This window comes from Hyla sarda, chromosome 12, assembly GCF_029499605.1.
Source record: "Hyla sarda isolate aHylSar1 chromosome 12, aHylSar1.hap1, whole genome shotgun sequence".
Lineage (NCBI taxonomy): Eukaryota > Metazoa > Chordata > Amphibia > Anura > Hylidae > Hyla > Hyla sarda.
Genome location: NC_079200.1, coordinates 34,676,336 through 34,697,516, shown reverse-complemented (window position 1 = coordinate 34,697,516; position 21,181 = coordinate 34,676,336). Strand labels below are relative to the sequence as shown.

General features: G+C 44.3%; 1 protein-coding gene across 2 annotated transcripts in view; it reads left to right on the top strand.

The window, feature by feature from the left end:
* Positions 1-21,181, top strand: part of FBXO47 (F-box protein 47) — a 179,375-nt gene that overhangs the window by 81,690 nt on the left and 76,504 nt on the right. Inside the window, exons 4-5 of one of the 2 annotated variants that reach the window (XM_056549140.1) lie at positions 10,363-10,439; positions 16,943-17,014. In XM_056549140.1, the coding sequence (XP_056405115.1) occupies positions 10,363-10,439; positions 16,943-17,014 (149 nt within the window). The remainder of the gene's footprint in view (positions 1-10,362; positions 10,440-16,942; positions 17,015-21,181) is intronic. The other variant, XM_056549141.1, reaches the window with a different exon arrangement.

Below are 21,181 nucleotides of genomic sequence, written 5' to 3'. Positions count from 1 at the left end.
GACATACCTCATGTCTTGGCGTAAACAGCATGCACACCGGTCTCAGAGGTGCCGGAGATCAGTCAGGGTCCTTGAACTTTGGCTTTCTCCTATGGAGCCAGAACAGTGGGACCCCCCCTCAAGGGGCATTAAATGTGGTAAATAACTGGGGTACACTAAATAACTAAAATGGGGTACAGTGGGACTTACAATTATAAATTATGTTCCCAGAATAATGACCCAGAGCATAGCCAAAACTAAAAAATATGCCCAACCCAAACCCTATGCTCTGAATCATCATTCTGGGAATGTGATGTGTGTGGCCATCCCTAACCTGTTGCCTCAAATGCGCACCCCGCTCAGGTGGAGAGAGAGCGCTGCGCATTTGAGGCAACATAAAAAGTCCCCGATGATAGTGACTCAGTGACCCATGACCCATATTATTTTTTTTTTTTAAATACCCCCAGAGGTCTTATCAGTTTTTTTTAAGTTTTTTTTTTTTTCAGATGAAACATTATTTTGAGCAATTTAGTGGTTTTTGGGGTTAAAACTTGGAATGTACTCTGGACTTGGTACATTGGGGTCAAATTATGGAAAATTTAAATGAGAAGGGAAAATTTAGTACTCCATGGAAGTGTGATACTCCCTGAAGCAATCCTTAATGCAGAGGCCCGGATGATCGGGGCAAGTGTCACGTTGAGTGGTGGTATCCTTCCGTATCCCCCTCTTGTAGCACACTCTGCATCTTTTCTGGGTTCGTCCCTTCTTTCCAGTGTGGGGGACTTCACCTGGAAAATGTTGGCCTGGGACGATCCTGGCACCTATAACTCCAGTTCCTTGGGAACTCTTGCCTGCTCTTTTCCGGTCGCCAAAGATCAGGACCGTTAGGACTTCTTCTTGGAACTGGAGGAATGTCCCTGTGTTGCCAGCGTGCTGGGACAGTACAAAAAAGTTGTACATGGCAACCTGTATCAAGTAGACCACAACTTTTTTGTACCATACCCGTGTTTTGCACATGGCCATGTATGGCTTGAGGACTTCATCAGAAAGATCAATTCCCCCCCATGTACCGATTGTAGTCCAGAATACAATCGGGCTTGAGGACCGGTGTTGTGGTACCTCGCACAGGGACAGGTGAGCTGCCGTTGCCATGAATTGTGGTCAGCATAAGGACATCCCTCTTATACTTGACCAACAACAGGTTTTCATGGGCAAGGGCACGGGACTCACCCTTGGGAATCGGTGTCTGGATCAAATTTAGAGGGAGGCCTCTCTGGCTTTTCCGCACGGTCCCACAAGCGGACGTCGATCTGGCGGCAAGGGATGTGAACAGAGGGATGCTGGTATAAAAGTTGTCCATGTACACGTGGTAACCCTTATCCAGCAAAGGGTGCACAAGCTCCCAAACGAGTTTCCCGCTAACACCCAGAGTGGGGGAACAATCTGGGGGTTCAATACGAGAATCTCGTCCCTCATACACTCTAAACTTGTAAGTGTACCCGGAGGTCACAAAGTTTATAGAGCTTCACAAGTGTGAATTCGCTTGCGTTTTTTTGCGATTGCCGACATTGGGGGGGTCTAATGACCCCCCTGGGCGTTTGCTCGGGATGCCTGCTGAATGAGTTCCCGGTCCCGTTTGCCCGGTCCCAGCCCGGTGTGAACCGGAATTCTCCATGACGTACACGTACGTCATTGGTCCTTAAAGGGGTACTCCGGTGCTTAGACATCTTATCCCCTATCCAAAGGATAGGGGATAAGATGCCTGATCGTGGGAGTCCCGCCGCTGGGGACTCCCGTGATCTTACACGCGGCACCCCGTTTGTAATCAGTCCCCGGAGCGTGATCGCGCCGGGTCTGATTACCGGCGACTACAGGGCGGGCGGTGTGTGACGTCACGCCTCTGCCCCCGTGTGATGTCACGCTCCGCCCCTCATTGCAAGCCTACGGGAGGGGGCGTGATAGCTGCCACGCCCCCTCCCATAGACTTGCATTGAGGGGCGGAGCGTGACATCACACGGGGCGGAGGCGTGACGTCACACGACGCCCACCCTGTAGTCGCCGGTAATCAGACCGGGACTGATTACAAGCGGACTGCCGCGTGCAAGATCACGGGGGTCCCCAGTGGCGGGACTCCCGCGATCAGGCTTCTTATCCCCCTATCCTTTGGATAGGGGATAAGATGTCTAAGCACCGGAGTACCCCTTTAAGTACCAGGGTGTCATGACGTACGCGTACGTCAAGGGTCCTTAACGACGCAGGATGTAAATGTACGTCCTGGTGATGTGGTACTTAACGCACCCGGACGTACATTTACGTCCTGAGCATAACCGCGGGCATCGGAGCGATGCCGGCATCATGCGCGGCAGGTCCCGGCTGTGGATCGCAGCCAAGGACCCGCGGATGTCCGCCATTAACCCCTCAAATGCCATGATCAATACAGATCACGGCATCTGCAGCATCGCGATCACTTAACAGGATGATCGGATTTCCCGCAGCGCTGCCGCGGCGATCCGATAATCCTGCATGGCAGACGGAGGTCCCCTCACCTTCCGGGAGTCTTCTGCTCTGATCTGCCTTCCCGCAGACCAGAGCAGAAGATGACTGATAACCCTGATCAGTGCTGTGTGCTATACATAGCACTGAACAGGATTAGCAATCCCTATGGGGACTATGAGTGTAAAAAAAATAAATAAAAAAAAAGTAAAAAATAAAATAAAATAAAATTGAAAAAACCCCTCCCCCAATAAAAACGTAAATTGTCGCATTTTCCCTATTTTACCCCCAAAAAGTGTAAAAAAAAATTATTTTATATACATATTTGGTATCGCCGCGTACGTAAATATCCGTACTATTAAAATAAAATGTAAATGATCCCGTACGGTGAACGTAAAAAAAAAAAAAAAAAGTCCAAAATAGCTGCTTTTTTTTATAACATTTTATTCCAAATTTTTTTTATTAAAAATGTAATAAAAGTTTTGTATAAGCAAATATGGTATTAATAAAAAGTACAGTACAGATCACGGCGCAACAAATGAGCCCTCATACCACCGCTTATACGGAAAAATGAAAAAGTTATAGGTCTTCAAAATAGGGGGATTTTAAACGTACTAATTTGAGAGAATAAAAAACACATGTCATTTTTACCATAAATGCGTGCGACGTGAAAACAAAACCTTCGCAATTTTGCAAATTTTGGGTTTTCTTTTTAATTTCCCCACACAAATAGTATTTTTTTGGTTGCGCCATACATTGTATGGTAAAGTGAGTGATGGCATTACAACGGACAACGGGTCGCGCAAAAAAAACAAGCCCTCATACTAGTCTGTGGATGAAAATATAAGAGTCATAATTTTTTGAAGGGAAGGAGGAAAAAATGAAAGCGTAAAAATTTAATTGCGGTGCTCGCTCCCGCCTGTCAATCAGACAGGCTGGAGCGAGCGCTTTGAATGAAGACGACGCGCGCATGCTCCCTGGCAGGCCCCGGCGACAGGTAAGATTATCTATGTTGTGTCTGTTACTGAATGTTTTTTTTGGGGGGGGGTAGTGGCTTGTGTGGCGCAGCGGGGCCAGGGGGGTTGCGGGCTGCGCGGCGGGAGCGGGATGGTCCATCACGGTGTGCCTCCAGTTGTTTCCCACTACATTTCCCAGCTTGCCCTGACAGCCAATAGATGTCAGGGCAAGCTGGGAGTTGTATTGGAGAAACAGCCGGAGGGACGCTGAATAGGTGAACTAAGGGGGGGTGGGGAGGGAGTTGAGCGGCGTGACGGGGGGTTTGCGGTCTGCGCGGCGGGGAGCGGGATGTGCGGCCATCACTGTGTGCCTCCAGTTGTTTCCCCACTACAACTCCCAGCATGCCCTGACAGCCAGTAGATGTCAGATCATGCTGGGAGTTGTAGTGGTGAAACAGCTGGAGGCACCCTGTTAGGAGAACTAAGGGCGGAAGTTGGCTCCCCAGCAGGCATCAGTGACGTGGTGCCTGCTGGGGAAGACTGCCTGTTAGTGAGCACACAACCAGGCAGACTAAATGCCATTTTTAAAATAGTAAAATAAAATAAAATAAAGGCAGGGAGGGTGTTAGGGATAGAAGGGCAATAGGCAGGGACAGAAAAAAAAACCATGATGGTGGGAGCTACCCTTTAAGGTCCAAATGGGCTGAGTCCTTAACCCCTTAAGGACTCAGCCCATTTTGGCCTTAAGGACTCAGACAATAAAATTTTTACGTTTTCATTTTTTCCTCCTCGCCTTCTAAAAATCATAACTCTTTTATATTTTCATCCACAGACTAGTATGAGGGCTTGTTTTTTGCGCGACCAGTTGTCCTTTGTAATGACATAACTCATTATATCATAAAATGTATGACGCAACCAAAAAACACTATTTTTTTGGGGAAATTAAAACGAAAAACGCAATTTAGCTAATTTTGGAAGGTTTCGTTTTCACGCCATACAATTTATGGTAAAAATGACGTGTGTTCTTTATTTTGAGGGTCAATACGATTAAAATGATACCCATTATGACATACTTTTATATTATTGTTGCGCTTAAAAAAAATCACAAACTTTTTAACCAAATTAGTATGTTTATAATCCCTTTATTTTGATGACCTCTAACTTTTTTATTTTTCTGTATAAGCGGCGGTATGGGGGCTAATTTTTTGCGCCATGATCTGTACTTTTTTTTGATACCACATTTGCATATAAAAAACTTTTAATAAATTTTTTATAATTTTTTTTTTTTATAAAATGTATTAAAGTAGGAATTTTGGACTTTTTTTTTTTCGTTCACCGTACGGGATCATTAACATTTTATTTTAATAGTTCTGACATTTACGCACGCGGCGATACCAAATATGTCTATAAAAAAATTTTTTTACGCTTTTTGGGGGTAAAATAGGAAAAAACGGACGTTTTACTTTTTTTATTGGGGGAGGGGATTTTTCAAATTTTTTTTACTTTTACATTTTTTTTACATTTTTTTTTACACTTGAATAGTCCCCATAGAGGACTATTCATAGCAATACCATGATTGCTAATACTGATCTGTTCTATGTATAGGACATAGAACAGATCAGTGTTATCGGCGATCTTCTGCTCTGGTCTGCTCGATCACAGACCAGAGCAGGAGACGCCGGGAGCCGGGCGGAGGAAGGTGAGGGGACCTCCGCGCTGCGTTCTGAATGATCGGATCCCCGCAGCAGCGCTGCGGGCGATCCGATCATTCATTCAAAACGCGCACTGCCGCAGATGCCGGGATCTGTATTGATCCCGGCACCTGAGGGGTTAATGGCGGACGCCCGCGAGATCGCGGGCGTCGGCCATTGCCGGCGGGTCCCTGACTGCGATCAGCAGCCGGGATCAGCCGCGCATGACACGGGCATCGCTCGGATGCCCGCGGTTATGCACAGGACGTAAATGTACGTCCTGGTGCGTTAAGTACCACCGCACCAGGACGTACATTTACGTCCTGCGTCCTTAAGGGGTTAAAGGGTTATTCCAGGAAAAAAATATTTTTTTTTTTTATATCAACTGGCTCCAGAAAGTTAAACAGATTTGTAAATTACTTCTATTAAAAAATCTTAATCCTTTCTATAATTATCAGCTGCTGAAGTTGAGTTGTTGTTTTCTGGCAACAGTGCTCTCTGCTGACATCTCTGCTTGTCTCGGGAACTGCACAGAGTAGAAGAGGTTTGCTATAGGGATTTGACAGGTGCCATCAGAGAGCACTTAGACAAAATAATAACTCCACTTCATAAGCTCATAAGTACTGAAAGGATTAAGATTTTTTTAATAGAAGTAATTTACAAATCTGTTTAACTTTCTGGAGCCAGTTGATATATAAAACATTTTTTTTTTCCCTGGATAACCCCCTTTAAGCTGCTTTCACATTACGGTTGCAAAACCGTCAAATCCTTAAATGGGCACTGTCAGATCCAAAGACTTTTGATATGTTGTAAAGCATGCAAAACCAAATTGCTTTCATTAGAACATTTTCAGTATTTCATAATGAAAAAGCCAGTCAAACAACTGCCCCCCCTCCTGCTTGAACTAGTCCTGCTGTGTCCATGCATCATCACCTATGTCATGGACACACTTCCTTGATTGACAGTTGTGAGCGCAGGGCTCACAGCTGGAGGAAATATCCTCCCACTGTCAGCTTGTGTCCCGCTACTGTCAATGAGGACAAGCTGGGAGTTGTAGTTTTGCTAATGCTAGGGGAGATGTGAGCAGACAGCATACTGAGGGAGGGGGCGGAGACCTGCACAGTGAGGCCACGCCCCCTCCCTTTGAGAGGAATTAAGACTAGTGAGCTAAATTAAAAGTGTAATAAAAAAATAAATAAAGGTGCTGGATGTAGACGAATAGATGTACATGGTCAGGATGAGGTACTGAGTGATATATTGAAAAAAATGTTTTGTTTGTTGGATCTGACGGGTACGCTTTAAACAGCAAGGTTGAGTAACAGAAGGTTGAGTAACAGTGTAAAATGAATAGCAAAATACAGGGTGGGCCATTTATATGGATACACCTTAATAAAATGGGAATGGTTGGTGATATTATCTTCCTGATTTTGGCACATTAGTATATGTGAGGGGGGAAATGTTTCAAGATGGGTGGTGACCATGGCGGCCATTTTGAATCTAACTTTTCTTTTTTCAATAGGAAGAGGGTCATGTGACACATCAAACTGATTGGGAATTTCACAAGAAAAACAATAATGTGCTTGGTTTAAACGTAACTGAATTGCCTTCAGATGGCCCCAAAGATAAAAGTCTAAGGGGGTCAGATCGGGAGACTTTGGGGGCCATTCAACTGGCCCACGACGACCAATCCACTTTCCAGGAACCTGTTCATCTAGTAATGCTCGGACCTGACACCCATAATGTGGTGGTCACCATCTTGCTGGAAAAACTCAGGGAACGTGCCAGCTTCAGTGCATAAAGAGGGAAACACATCATCATGTAGCAATTTCGCATATCCAGTTCAAGGTCTCCCGAGTTGACCCCTTAGACTTTTATCTTTGGGGTCTAAGGGGGTCTGAGCCGACCAGAGTCACTGTTTGACTCCGGCTCATTAAAGTGAATGGATTTCGACGCCGCTCCGGCTGGGGTATGGGAGCGCCCGGTTTTCTCCTCCCCCAGTCAGATCCGGCAGCCTTATGCTGCAACCGTAATGTGAATGTGGCCTTAATTTGGAATGAAATATGTCTGTACAAACTGTTTAAAAAAAAAAAAAAAAGTGTTTCAGTGTTGAAATTACAGACTTTTTTTTGACAGTTTGTGCACTGACAGCATTTCCAGAGACTTTTATTGTGCACATTATTGTTATAAAAATAGGTAAGTATTTGAAGGGGTTCTCCACTGCCCTGCCTTCCAGAGCTCCGCTTGCAGGGTCCGGAAGTTTATTAATTCGAATGCTGTGTGTGGGCTTCCATGTTCAAGGCCGCCCCCTCGTGACGTCATGCCCGCCCCCTCAACGAAAGTCTATGGGAAGGGGGCGTGACAGCACGAGGGGGCGGCCTGTAACACGGAACACAGTGTTCGGAGTAACAAACTTCCGGACGCTGCGAGCAGAGCTCCGGAAGGCAGGGCAGTGGAGAACCCCTTTAATTCTTATTTAATGGATATATTTTGCTATTCATTTTACACTTACTCGACCCTGCTGTTTAACCCCTTAACGACCATGGACGTGTATACACGTCCAGGGTGGATGCACGTTCCTGCACCAGGACGTGTATACCCGTCCATGGTTCTCGTGGGTGCTGCCCAGTGCACCCACGAGATCTCGGCAGGGATTTGGCTGTAACACACAGCCGGGACCCTGCCGCACTGCCGGGACTGAAGTTTACTTCCCCTCAGTCTTTCGTTTACTGAAGTTTACTTCCCCCTCAGACTTTCGTTGAAGTGACCGTGAGCTGTAAGTGTTATTACAGAGGGAGCTCCCTCTGTCACCCCTGCAGCGCGATCGCAGGGTGCTGTGTGTGATCCCCGGCGGGCGGGGACCTGCCGCACTGCCGGGACTGAAGACAACTTCGGTCCTGGCAGTTTAGCCCTTACGGAAGCGACCGCGAGCTGTAAGGAGTTTTGACAGAGGGAGGGGGCTCCCTTTGTCTCTCTCCTGTAGCACCCCGGAACGATCGCGGGGGTGCTGCTGCTTACCTGGGCAGCCGGGGGTCTTTACAAGGCCCCCCAGGTCTGCCCCGGTTATTGCCTGTGAGGACGTGCCAGAGGCACGTCCTCATATGCTGCCTGCTAGTGTAAAACTAGCAGGCAGCATATATCTGCAATGCTTTGGAATACTAAGTATTCCAAAGCATTAAAAAAAGTGATAAAATAAAATAAATAAAAGTGTATAAAAACAAGAAGTATAAAAAAAAAGTGCAAAAAAAATAAATAAATAAAAAAGTGTAAAAAAAATGTGAAAAAAAGTGTAAAAAGTTTAAAAAAATAATAAAACACATTTGTTAAATAAATATAGTAAAAAATAAAAATGTGTAATGTGTAGGATCACACGGCGCACATCCGCAGCATATTACATGCTGCGGATGCCCGCCAACAGTCACAGTAATGAGCTCCCTGCTGCGGCTAGGTAGCATGGTGTGTCCACTAATAGCGGCGGATTTCCCGCCGGCAGTCATGAGCGGACACACTGAGCTACCCAGCCACAGCAGTGATCTTGCCCTTGTGACTGCCGGGGGCATCCGCGGTGTGAAATATGCTGCGGATGCGCTCTATGTGACCCTAAACTGCGTCCCATTCATACTGCGTTTCCGCAGTGTTAGAGGTATCCGTCAGCATCACGTCAAAAAGAGTGATGCTGACGTATACTGTAGCAGCTCCATTTATTTCTGAATGAGACGGCTACCGTATACATTGGCATCCCTTTTTTGACATGACAACGGACACCTATACTGCAGAAACGCAGTATGAATATGGACTATTCATATAATGATGCCCTGAAAGCCAAAGGGGGTTCCTCTCCTTCTGGGTCCTACCACACGGCCAAGGAACCAAGTATGGCCTAAGCGGGGGTATTTCCAAACGCGGGCCGAGCAGCTCAATAAAATATAGGGTGCATTTCTTGCAATATCAGAAATGATGTACGAAAATATGCACCACAAATGATGCATTTGTGAAAAAAGGCAAATTTCTAATTTTTAACACTGACATTGTAATAATTCCTGCCCAAAAACTATGGTGTTAAAATACTCACTGTAACCCTAGCGAATACCTTGAGGGGTCTAGTTTTTAAAATTGGGTAATTTGGGGGGTGTTCCTATGTTCTACTACCTTAACATTTCTGAAAACCTTGCATAGCACAAAAAAGATGTACTTTTCACATTTTCAAAATTTTCAAAATATCAAGTTAAATTGTTAGGCTTCTAATTAATTTAAAATGTTAATTAAAAACAAAAAAATGCTGTCAAAATAAAGTAGACATCTGAAAGTATAAGTTTCATAAACTATTTGGTCAGTATGTATAAATATATGCAACCTATTAGGGTTAAAATAGCAAAAAATCGTAATTTAAAAAAAAAATGTCATGAGTTTTTTTGCATTGTAAAAAAAACCTACAAATTATATCGGCTTACTTTTACTATATACATGAAGGACAACTTGTGACAAAAAAACAATGTCAGAATTATCGTGATTGGCAAAACGTTACCAGAGTTATTCTCTAATAAAGACAGACATCCCCGATTTGAAAAAACAGGCCTGGTCTTTCAGGGGCGTACAGGTTTATTTGTGTTGGTCCTTAAGGGGTTAAAGGGGTATTCCAGGCAAAAAAAAATTTTCATATATTAACTGGCTCCGAAAAGTTAAACAGATTTGTAAATTACTTCTATTAAAAAATCTTAATCCTTCCAATAGTTATTAGCTTCTGAAGTTTTCTGTCTAACTGCTCAATGATGATGTCACATCCCGGGAGCTGTGCATGATGGGAGAATATCCCCATAGGAGCTGGACAGCTCCCCGGACGTGAGTCATCAGAAAGCAGTTAGACAGAAAACAGCAACTCAACTTCAGAAGCTAATAACTATTGGAAGGATTAAGATTTTTTAATAGAAGTAATTTACAAATCTGTTTAACTTTCCGGAGCCAGTTGATATATATAAAAAAGTTTTGGCCTGGAATACCCCTTTAAGGATTTGCCAGTTTTAAAATCGAGCTTTAAAGTTCTACTCGACTACTATGACCACAAGATAAGGTGCAGGGGGTAAGTGTTAAAGTGGAGTACCCCTTTAATGTTGTAGAGTAATTTAACATTTAGAAATTTACTGAAACCAGTTTGTCTAGGAAACCACATGATCAATTACTTTAGCTATGTGAACTGCTTATACATTTGTCTACTAAATCTAATTTAGTGTTTTGTTTCCACTTTGCAGGTTTATTGTTTAAGAGGTGCACACTACTACTACCCACCAGGGAGAGGCTCAAGTACATTCATAACACTATTTCAGAAGTAAGACTTCAATACTTTTCTGAATTATTGTTAGATAAAGTTAAGTGGTGTTAGAAACCTTTTTCATATGCAAAATGACATAGAACAAACCATAAGATTAATAAAATAAAATATTTGCAGGATTTTAAAGCTTACTGTCTTTAGTAAGAAAATAAATAAAAATTGCTTCGACCTGTATGCATAATAATATGCATGTGTTAATATGTAAAATACCTGTTGATATATGTATTCCTGTGCTTAGTCTTTCTTAGGCTCCTTTCACACTATGAATTTTTCCTTCACGATGTCCCGTCACTGTATAACGCCCGTAATGAATTACGGGCATATACGGGTGCAAACGGGCAGTTACAAAACCCCATAGGCTGCAATGCAATTTAGTCACGACCGTCAGGGGTTTTGTAACGACCGGGTTTTGCAGCTGTAGTGATGGAACATGTGACGGAAGTTTGTAAACGGAAAAATTCATAGTGTGAAAGGAGCCTTAGTCTTTTGCATTTCTCTCAGAGGCTGGGGGTGTTTCACCTGGAGTATGATCAGCTCCTCGGCTCCCCTGTCATGAGTTCTGCACAAACATTTTTACATTTGCAAAACATACTGTCTAAATGCATGCTCTATATAACTGTAATGCAGCCATGTGAAACTATATGGTGCAAGTACAGAAGACAAAACCTGAATTTTTTCCCAAAGATAAGATTTTTACATTACGGCTTTGTAAGCAAACTGCATGCTTTTTATAACCCAAAAGCAGCTATGTAAACCTATATGGTGCAAATACACAAGAAATAAGTTCATAAAATGACCAAAGAGAAACCATTTTGCATATAAATAATAGTTTAGCCCCTTTGCATTGTTTGTAACTGTGCATGAGGATGCTTCTCAAAGACTGCATCTGGCAGGATCTTGTCTGTGCTCTGAGGCAGAGAATGGAAATAACCACACTTCCCTCCCCCTCCCCTCACATATTTTGGTCCTTTTTTTTTTTTTTTTTTAAAGGACCAAAAAGGCGGAATTTTCTGGGTTCGTTGGCAGAATTCAAAAGACCGAGATCCCTAGTGGCCATTTTTTAAACCCTTTTTTCACATCTTTAGCAGTCACATTTTTTAATGAAGTACTGTATATGCCGGTGTATAAGACGACTGGGCGTATAAGATGACCCCCAACTTTTACAGTTAAAATATAGAGTTTGGGATATACTCGCCGTATAAGACTACCCCTTCTACCGCAATGTACAGTACCTTGTAGTTCCCCCCACATCAGGTAGGCAGTATAGTCCCCCCCACATTAGGTAGGCAGCATGTTCCCCCACATTAGGTTGGCAGTTCCCCCACATTAGGTTGGCAGTTCCCCCACATTAGATTGGCAGTTCCCCCACATTAGGTTGCCAACTCCCTCACATTAGTAGGCAGTTCCCCCACATTAGTAGGCAGTTCCCCCACATAAGGTTGCAGTTCCCCCACATTAGGTTGTAGTTCCCCCACATTAGGTCGGCAGTTCCCCCACATTAGTACAGCAGTTCCCCCACATTAGTACAGCAGTTCCCCCACATTAGTACAGCAGTTCCCCCACAATAGTAGGCAGCTCCCCCACATTAGGTCAGCAGTTCCCCCCACATTAGGTCAGCAGTTCCCCCCACATTAGGTCAGCAGTTCCCCCACAATAGTAGGCAGCTCCCCCCACATTAGGTCAGCAGTTCCCCCACATTAGGTTGACAGTTCCCCCACAATAGTAGGCAGCTTCCCCCACATTAGGTCGGGAGTTACCCCACATTAGGTCGGGAGTTACCCCACATTAGTAGGCAGCTCCCCCACATTAGTAGACATACAACCTCCTGCCATATACAATGTATGGCTGGAGGCTGTATGTCTGTATTGCCCCCACAGTGTTCTGATTAACCCTCCTCCGGCCCGGGGTCACCATCTACTGCTATGGACCATAGCAGCAGTCCCGGGCCTGTAGGAACGGTGACCGGATCACTGAAGAAGATGACGCGCCGCCGGTCACTCACCAGGCCCCGGCCGGCGTGCATCCTACTGCGTCTCTATGGTCGCAGGAGGACGTCACTGACGTCCCATGCGTACAACCATAGAGGCGGAGGAGGACCGCAGGAGGACGCGCGCAGGTCGGGTAATGGTGAGTGACCGGCAGACATCCCTATGTCCCGAAAAGATCTTTCGAGACACAGGGATTTCCGGCATAGGAAAAGCTATGATTATCTGCTCCCGTGATACTAAAAATCAGGGTGCCTCCAGCTGTTGTCTAACTACAACTACCAGCATGCCCGGACCAGCAAAGGCTGTCCGGGCATGCTGGGAGTTGTAGTTTCACAACAGCTGGAGACAACCTGGTTTTTAGTATCAGTAATTAGTTTTTATCTGCTCTGGCCGGCTCCCGTGTGCGGTGCCCAGGCAGATAGTCATAAGTTTTCCTATCCCGGACCCCAATACCCGGCTTATAAGACGACCCCGGGTTTAAAAAGTCGTCTTATACGCCGGAATATACGGTATCTTAGGAAAATGCTTAGTTTTTAAGGAAGTATTAAGTTGAAAAAAGTTGTTTCTAACGACAGCAACGCTTTAAAGAGGTCTTGTCAGCAAATTTGAGCTACCAAAATTGCTGACAGGTCTATACAGAGGCATGTCCAGCAGTAGCTGATCTCTTGGTCATACAAGCATAAATCTTTGTTGGAGCTCCCTGAAAACTTTACTTGTTATTTGCCCAGAGCACTCTGTATTGAGAATGTACCTGGTAGAGAGCCCTGTTGCAGGACTGTATTTTTCCATCACTTCCACGCCTGATGAATTTGTGACTATTACTGTCTGCTTCTGCAATATGTGTTCAACTCACGCAACATTTGTGTCCAATCCTGCCCACACCTGCAACATGTGTGTCCAATGTAAAGGTGATTGGATGCTTAATCAGTCATAACTGTAGGGAGTGGTCGGGAACACTGTCAAAGCACTTTAGGCACTGAAGCAGAACCTGCCTCCTGGGCTCTTGAATTGGTGGTTTGAAAATTCAACAATGCAATTCTTGGTCATGCAACATACATGACTGGGACATCAGGTATGGTTGGACTCTTCTTCTAGACCTCTGTGTATGCCAGCAGGACATTTTATATGTGAAGTAAATTTCAATAAATGGGTCGTCTGGTTTTTAGAACATATTTTCATATACCATTTTAGTAATTTTTGAGTTAATACAGGGAATCCCTGTTCAGGATCCTCATCTGTTAGGGCTCATTCACACTATGGAATTCCGCTCGGAATATACGTAGTGTGAATGGGCCCTTAGGCAGAGTGAAGCAGATACATGCATTACACGGACAAACTATTGATTTCAATGAAAACTACACAATTCTTTATTTCCCCTTTGGTGCACTGCTTGTGAACTGAGCACTTGTTGCTTGTTTTCCTCATATATTACAGCTGATTACTGTGGGGGTGATAGGCTTATCCTCTGTGGACCCCTCAAAGTGATTTTCAAAATTTAAACAGCTTTAAAGGGGTACTCCGCCTGTAGACATCTTATCCCCTGTCCAAAGGGGATGATCGTGGGGGTTCCGCTGCGGCATCCGACATTCTAACCAGTATATTTAGAACGCTGGGTTCCTGCAGCGGGAGACATGACATGACGCCACTTCCCCTCGTGACATCACTATGCATCCCCTTCATTCATGTCTATGGCAGGGGGCGTGACGGCCCCCTATCCTTTGGATAGGGAATAAGATGTGTAGGGGCGAAGTAACTCTATAATTATTGATAGTTGGAATCTACTAATGTGGAACTACTATTTGTTTTTTTGCTTTTGCAATTCAGAAAAAAAAAATTGTGTTCATGTTTTGTTATTTAAAGATAGATAGATAGAGAGATATTGAGTGAGAGAGAAAAAAAGAAAAGCTAGATATATTAATCTAGTGTTGGCCATTTTATAAAAGGGCATCCGGATAATTAATGTCAATGTACTCAAAAACCTTTGAAAACTACCTTCAAATTCCATTATGGAAATATCACGGCTGGGAATAGGTTTATGGAATTTAAAGCTGTAAGCAAGTGCATAATATTTATTGCTATAGATGACACCAGTGGGAGGAACATTGTGGGAGAATTGCAAAATAAAACAAATAAAGGCTAACCAGAGCATAAAGATGGCTGTACACGTTCAATTGCTGTCAGGGCATGTTCACACATCTAAATCAGTGTGGCTTTTGAGGTGAAAATCTGAAAATCTTAACCCCTTCCTTCCTCAGGACGTATGCATACGTATGTCCTGGAAAGGGGGGGAGCAGCTACGGAGCGGGATTGTGACATCATTCCGCTCTATACTGCATGGCCCCTCGCAGCTGATAACCTGCAGCAGCGACCGCCACTGTGAGGCTATTAAACCTTTAGATCTTGCGATCAAAGCTGATCGTGGGGCCTAAAGCCAGTAACATTGGGTGTTCAGGACCACCCTGGGGCAATCGCGTGGTCTCGATTACCTTAACTGATGGCCAAAAGGTAGATACCTTCCTCCATGCTGTCGGATCTTCGGTCTGTGGCACTTTGGATAGGGGATAAGATGTTTTAAGAGGAGTTTAAGCTATTGTGCATGGTCACCATTAGGTGTTAAAATGTATCTGTTGTATGCAAAAACTTTTTTTTTAATGCATTGGTTAACAATGTGTATATTTTGGGGGGGGAAATGCTGTCCTTGCAGCTATTCACTGTGTGTTTCTGTGCAGAGACAAAATAGAGGAAGTGAGGGCAGGACAAGCAGGGCTCTGTGCATGCTCCTGGCTTGTCAAACAGCCTGCTGTGTAAGCTGGGGGCATGTTATAGAGCCTCCGTGCACACAGCCCTGCTTGTCCTCTGTGTACAGACCCCTGCTTGTCCTCTGTGTACAGACCCCTGCTTGTCCTCTGTGTACAGACCCCTGCTTGTCCTCAGTGTACGGAGCCCTGCTTGTCCTCAGTGTACGGAGCCCTGCTTGTCCTCAGTGTACGGAGCCCTGCTGGTCCTCAGTGTACGGAGCCCTGCTTGTCCTCAGTGTACGGAGCCCTGCTTGTCCTCAGTGTACGGAGCCCTGCTTGTCCTCAGTGTACGGAGCCCTGCTTGTCCTCAGTGTATGGAGCCATGCTTGTCCCACCCACACTTCCTGTATTTTATCCCAGCCCGGAAAAAATTTTTTCACCCCAAAATATACACACTTTTAACCAATGTATATTACAAATATACATATAAAGTTATTATCTAAATTGCAAATGACAGGTTCACTTTAAGTTTACAGCATAGACTGTATGGAGGCTCAGTGTGTATCGCTATTAGGTTGTGATTACACTAGGCAGTTTATTTTATTTTTTTTAAACTGCCACTGCAGTTTTTGAGCCAAAACCAGTAGTAAATCCAGAAGAAAGAATGGTGCAAAATTATAGCATCAGTTTTCATAACTTAGAGAAGAGAACACTCATTTATTACATGTAAAGACACACTATCTGTCCAAGTTTTATTTATACACTACAAATGTTCACAATGATTTCCATTGGTTGTTCGGATCCTGTGGCTGGGGAGATACAATTTATGTAGCCCTACAAAAAGGGTGTGGCATCTGGTGGTCATCAAGTCTGGCACAACATGAGTCATTGTTTCCAACATGGCTGATCCAACATACTAGTACAGATTCATTGAGGCATCAGCAAACATCCAAGTGGTCATGTGGAGGAGCATAATCCTGTTACGTTTGGCAGATCTTCCTCTATTCTGTGGCATAAGCCGCCATTCCTATAACATATCCATGTAGGAGCTGCCAGTGACAGTATCCTCTTCAACAAAATAGGGACTGTAAACTTTGCACCTGATTTTTGCACAGAACATATCTAATGTTGTGGCAATTGACCTTCTCACTGAGGTTAAAGGTCGTCTCATCATTGAACAACAGCCTGTCAGTAAATTCATCCTCTTCTAATAAACCATGCAAGTCAATGCAAAAGGCATGGTGTTTTGTTTTATCATCTCCTAAAAATGTAATCTGTATGGCTTGTTATGCAAATGTTTTCATACGATGCCATCATTTTTTGGCACCTGTAGTTTCATACCAGTAAGCCTGGTCACTGTTAGAGGACTATGCTCACAACTCCAATCCTGTTCAATGTCTCTTCTGAAGTCCGGGTGGCCCGTAAGTTTCCCATGATATAAACAAAATTGCCTATTGAAAATGAAAGCTGTAAATGCTACTATGGTCAACTAGGCCTATTTTGCTTTGATTTTTAGTCACTGGCAATTTACCACTGATGTTACTTTTACTACAGGCCTTTACTGTGGCACCTTCCTTTATGTATCACCCTCTATTTAAAATTTATTTTAAAGTCTGGCTTTGACTCTTCGGTGGCTATTTAAACTATTTTGTGACACCAGCCTTATGTAGTGTCTGATGGAAAATGCTATGATTGTGCCATATGAAATTACAAGCATACAGGGGTAGGGCTTCAAAGAATTTCTAAGAAATGTACCTGTTTGTTTTCCTTGCAGATTGCTTGTTTTAAATTGGGTGTCTGTCCATCTCCGTGTCTGGGCCTGTTTTGCTATGGTGCACTTTTAAAGGTTTGTATTTACTGATAATTAATGGCAAAGTTTGTATCCCATTTGATGCACAGCTAAAATTGCAAAAGGTATATGCAGTCGTATGCAAAAGTTTAGACCCCCCCATGACAATTTCCATGATTTTCATTTATAAATAATTGGGTGTTTTGAATCAGCAATTTAATTTTCAGCTGAAAAACCAAGGTTTATTGGATGAGCAGAAAATGTGCTATCTGCATCAAAATCAAGTAGACAGGTACATACATTTGGGAAACCCCAACAGAAATATCACATCAATATTTAGTTTCTCCTCCTTTAGCAGAAATAATGTCCTCTGGACACTTCCTATAGCCTGTAATGAAGGTCTGTATTATGGATGAAGGGATTTTGGACCATTCAACTTCTGATATTAATTTCTGATATTCAACTTCTGATATTAGGCAGAAAGAGGCTTAGCAAGTTCTAAAGTGCAGGCAGAAGAAAAACTAGCTCAGTCTGTGAAAAAAGGGGATAAGACATTCTTCAGATATATAAATGAAAAAAGGAAATTAAAACAAGGAATAACTAAATTAAAAACAAAGGAAGGAAGGTATATAGAAGAGAATAAAGGGATAGCTGACTGCCTTAATAAATACTTCTGTTCAGTTTTTACAGAAAAAAAAAAAAAAAAAAAAAAGGAAAATGACCTCCATTAGGGAGGAAGACTAATTAATCGTTTGATGCATGTGTCTTTATAGAGGAAGAGGTTCTACGTTTGCTGTCTAAAGTGAAGACAAATAATTTACAGGGCCTGATGGGATACACTCAAAATTATTCCAGGGGTCCTCCTGGAAGATTGGAAATTAGCAAATGCTGTGCCCATTCACAAGAAAGGTAGTAGGGAGGAATCAAGCAACTATAGGCCAGTAAGTCTGACATCAATAGTGGGGAAATTAATGGAAACCCTACTAAAGGATAGGATTGTGGAACATCTAAAATCCCATGGTTTGCAAGATGGAAAACAACATGGGTTTACTTCAGGGAGATCATGTCAAACAAATCTTATTGATTTTTTTTGACTGGGTGACTAAAATAATAGATGGCGGAGGGGCTGTAGACATTGCATATCTAGATTTTAGTAAGTCTTTTGACACTGTCCCACATAGAAGACTTATCAATAAACTGCAGTCATTGAGCTTGGACTCCCATATTGTGTAGTGGATAAGGCAGTGGCTGAGTGACAGACAACAGAGGGTTGTAGTCAATGGAGAATATTCAGAGCAAGGTCTTGTCACCAGTGGTGTACCTCAGTGACCTGTACTGGGACCAATTTTGTTTTAATATCTTCATTAGTGATATTGCCAAAGGTCTCGATGGTAAGATATGTCTTTTTGCTGATGACACAAAGATATGTAACAGGGTTGATGTTCCTGGAGGGATACGCCAAATAGAAAAGGATTTAGGCAAACTAGAAGAATGGTCAGAACTCTGGCAACTGAAATTTAAGGCTGATAAGTGCAAGATAATGCACCTGGGGCGTAAAAACCCTAGGGCAGAATATTGAATATTTGACACAGTCCTGACCTCAGTATCTGAGGAAAGGGATTTCGGAGTAATTATTTCAGAAGACTTAAAGCGTACCTGTAAGATCCAACAAAAAAAACTTTTTTTTTAAATAAATAAATATATATATAATACTGTATTTATCTGGGTATACCACGCATCGGCCTATAACACGCACCCTCATTTCACCAAGGATATTTGGGTAAAAAAAAAGTTTTTTTTACCCAAATATTCATGGTAAAATGAGAATGCGTGTGTGTGCGCGTGTATACCCCGATACTAGAGCCCTGCTGCCGGCCCTTCTCTCCCCCTGGCTATCTGCGCCGCTGCCTGTTCTCTCCCGGTGACTATCGGTGCCGGCGCCGATAGCCAGGGGGAGAGAAGCGGCGCCGACAGCCAGGGGGAGAGAAGGGGCAGCGGCACCCATTGCCGGCGCCCCTGCCCTGTTGCCTCCCCCCCATCCCCGGTTGCATAATAACCTGTTGCCGGGGTCGGGTCCGCGCTGCTTCAGGCCTCCGGCGTGTGTCCCCTGTGTCGTTGCTATGCACGGCGCGGCGCACTGACGTAATGCGCCGCGCAGTGCATAGCAACGACGCAGGGGACGCACGCCGGAGGCCTGAAGCAGCGCGGACCCGACCCCGGCAACAGGTAATTATGCAACCGGGGATGGGGGGAGGCAACGGGCAGCGGCGCCGGCAATGGGTGCCGCTGCCCCTTCTCTCCCCCTGGCTGTCGGCGCCGCTGCCCCATTGCCGGCGCCGCTTCTCTCCCCCTGGCTATCGGTGCCGGCAATGGGGCGCTGGCACCGATAGTCAGGGGGAGAGAACCGGCAGCGGCGCAGATAGCCAGCGGGAGAGAAGGGCCGTCAGCAGGGCTCTAGACCCCAGGGCAGGCAGGGGCAGAGAAGCCGGCAGAGCTGGCTGTCTCTGCACCTGCAAAGCCGCTGCAGTTCATTGATTTAAAGCGCCCGCTTTAAATCATTGAACTGCAGCGGCTTATCGGCGTATAACACGCACACAGACTTTAGGCTAAAAATTTTAGCCTAAAAAGTGCGTGTTATACGCCGATAAATACGGTGTGTGTATATATATATATATATATATATATATCACTTAGTACCTAATCCTGACCATATACATCAAATTTGTATGTGTCTAGCACCTTTAATTTATTTTTTTATTACACTTTTTATTTAGCTCATTAGTGTGAATTCTTCTCAAATGGAGGGGGCGTGGCCTCACTGTGCAGGTCTCCACCCCCTCCCTCAGTATGCTGTCTGCTCACATCTCCCCTAGCATTAGCAAAACTACAACTCCCAGCTTGTCCTCACTGACAGTAGCGGGACACAAGGTGACAGTGGGAGGATTTTTCCTGCACTCACAGCTGTCAATCAAGGAAGTGTTTCCATGACACATGGACACAGCAGGACTAGTATGTGTCCAGGCAGGCAGGGGGGCAGTAGATTGACTGGCTTTTTCAGTATGAAATACTGAACATTTTCTAATGAAAGCAATTGCAAAACCTATTGGTTTTGTATGCTTTACAACATATCAAAAGTTTTTGTATCTGACAGTGCTCATTTAAAGGTAGGAAGACATTGTAATAGAGCAGCAGGAAATGCTAGCAGAAATCTTGGATGTATAGGGAGAGGGATAGGCAGTAGAAAGAGAGAAGTGCTCATGTCGCCCTACAGTGCACTGGAGAGACCTCACTTGGAGTATTGTGCGCAGTACTTAAGGCGGTATCTCCAGAAGGATGTAGATACTCTAGAGCAGGGGTACTCAACTATTTTTAGTCAGGGTCCGCTTATTCAAGTCTGCCATCCGGTAAACATCAGAGCTGAACGCTAAGGCCTGGTTCACACCTAGCAGCCTCATTACCATGAAGGAAATAGCAATCGAGTGACTGAAGTGTGGAGGATGTATGACCTGAATACTGCCACACACTGTACCCCTGAATATAATACTGCCACACACTGTACCCTTTGAATATAATAATGCCACACACTGGGCCCCTGGTATATTACTGCCACACACTGTACCCCCTGAATATAATACTGCCACACACACACACACTGTGCCTCCTGAATATAATTCTGCCACACACTGGGCCCCTGGTATATTACTGCCACACACTATTCCCCTGCAATATTACTGCCACACACTATTCACCTGCAATATTACTGCCACATGCTATGCCCCCAAATACATTTTCGACAAATACTGTGCACTGTACCGACTAATTGTACCTCTGTGTCCCTTAAAACAATGAATGATGCCACTGTGCCCACAGAATGAATGTCACCACTATGCCCCCACAATGAATAACGCCACTGTGCCCACACAATGAATAACGCCACTGTGCCCACACAATGAATTATGCCACTGTGTCCGCACAATGAATGACGCCATTGTGCCCCCACAATGAATAACGCCACTGTGCCCACACAATGAATGACGCCACTGTAGCCGCACAATGAATGATGCCACAATGTCCGCACAATTAATGATGCCACTGAGCGCCCACAATCAATAACGCTACTGGGCCCCCAGAATTAAGGATGCCACTGTGCCCACAGAATTAATGATACCACTGTACCCACAGAATTAATTATGCCACTGTGCCTCCAGAATTAATTATGCCGCT